Source organism: Passer montanus, unplaced genomic scaffold (assembly GCF_014805655.1).
Source record: "Passer montanus isolate IOZ18808 unplaced genomic scaffold, ASM1480565v1 scaffold109, whole genome shotgun sequence".
NCBI classification, from domain to species: domain Eukaryota; kingdom Metazoa; phylum Chordata; class Aves; order Passeriformes; family Passeridae; genus Passer; species Passer montanus.
Genome location: NW_024357502.1, coordinates 1,956,617 through 1,957,482, shown reverse-complemented (window position 1 = coordinate 1,957,482; position 866 = coordinate 1,956,617). Strand labels below are relative to the sequence as shown.

The window sequence follows — 866 nt, the reverse complement described above, 5'->3', positions numbered from 1 at the left end:
CCCCCCCCCCCCCGCCCCCCCCCCCCCGCACGGATCCGCACTCCCCCGGGAATCTCGGCACAATTCCCACGGACGCGTCAGATGTGGGACTGGATCCAGATGTGGGGCGGGCTCCAGATGTGGGGCCGGCTCCAGATCGCGGGCCCAGACGGATCAGCGGAAGCTGTTCCGGGGGATGGGGAGGGCAGGACCCCCCCGTCAGGACGGGATCGGGCGGGGGGGGCAGGGATCCCAACCACAGCTCCGGCACGGCGGCCAAGACTGGGAGCACTGGGAAAGCGGCGGCTGAGTCAGCAGCGCCAGGAATGCGCCCGGGCACAGGCAAAGGTCGGGGAGGCGGCATGGGGGGGGCAGGAATGGGGAATGTGGGGGGGCGAGGACTCCGGTCCACCCCCCCAGCACCCCCCCGAGGGCTCCGTGCCCCCCACTCACCCTGAAGAAGCTCCGGATGGCCGGCAGGTGCCCGGCACACGCCGCCCGCTGCGGTTCCGGCACCTTTTCCCCCACCTGGCACCGCAGCCTTTGCTCAGCCCGGGGGGGTCCGGCCCGGGGGTCCCCCCGAGCTGCCCCCCCGCACTCACCCAGCTGATCAGGACGATCCTGGGGCTGCCCGAGCCGGGATCGCGGACCCGGCACAGCCCGTACATGACGCTGCCCGCAGAGAACTTTCCAGCGAGCTCATCCGGCCCCCCGGCTGCAAGGAGCGGGGGTCAGAAGGGGTACGGGGAAACTCGGGGGACCCCCCCCAAATGCTCCCCGGCAGCGTCGCTCCCGGTACCTCCGGAATCCAGCAGCTTGAGGTCGTGGTGCTTCTCATAGCCGAAGACGGCCCTGGGGGGGGAAGGGGGGTCAGGGTGGGGGTCAGG

General features: G+C 72.3%; 1 protein-coding gene across 1 annotated transcript in view; it reads right to left on the bottom strand.

Moving 5' to 3' along the window:
* LOC120509464 (drebrin-like) overlaps nucleotides 1-866 on the bottom strand; it is a 7,779-nt gene that overhangs the window by 4,860 nt on the left and 2,053 nt on the right. The window contains exons 2-4 of the mRNA XM_039724114.1: nucleotides 779-831; nucleotides 582-694; nucleotides 433-507 (exon numbers count right to left, since the gene is read on the bottom strand). Of these exons, the coding sequence (XP_039580048.1) occupies nucleotides 433-507; nucleotides 582-694; nucleotides 779-831 (241 nt within the window). The remainder of the gene's footprint in view (nucleotides 1-432; nucleotides 508-581; nucleotides 695-778; nucleotides 832-866) is intronic.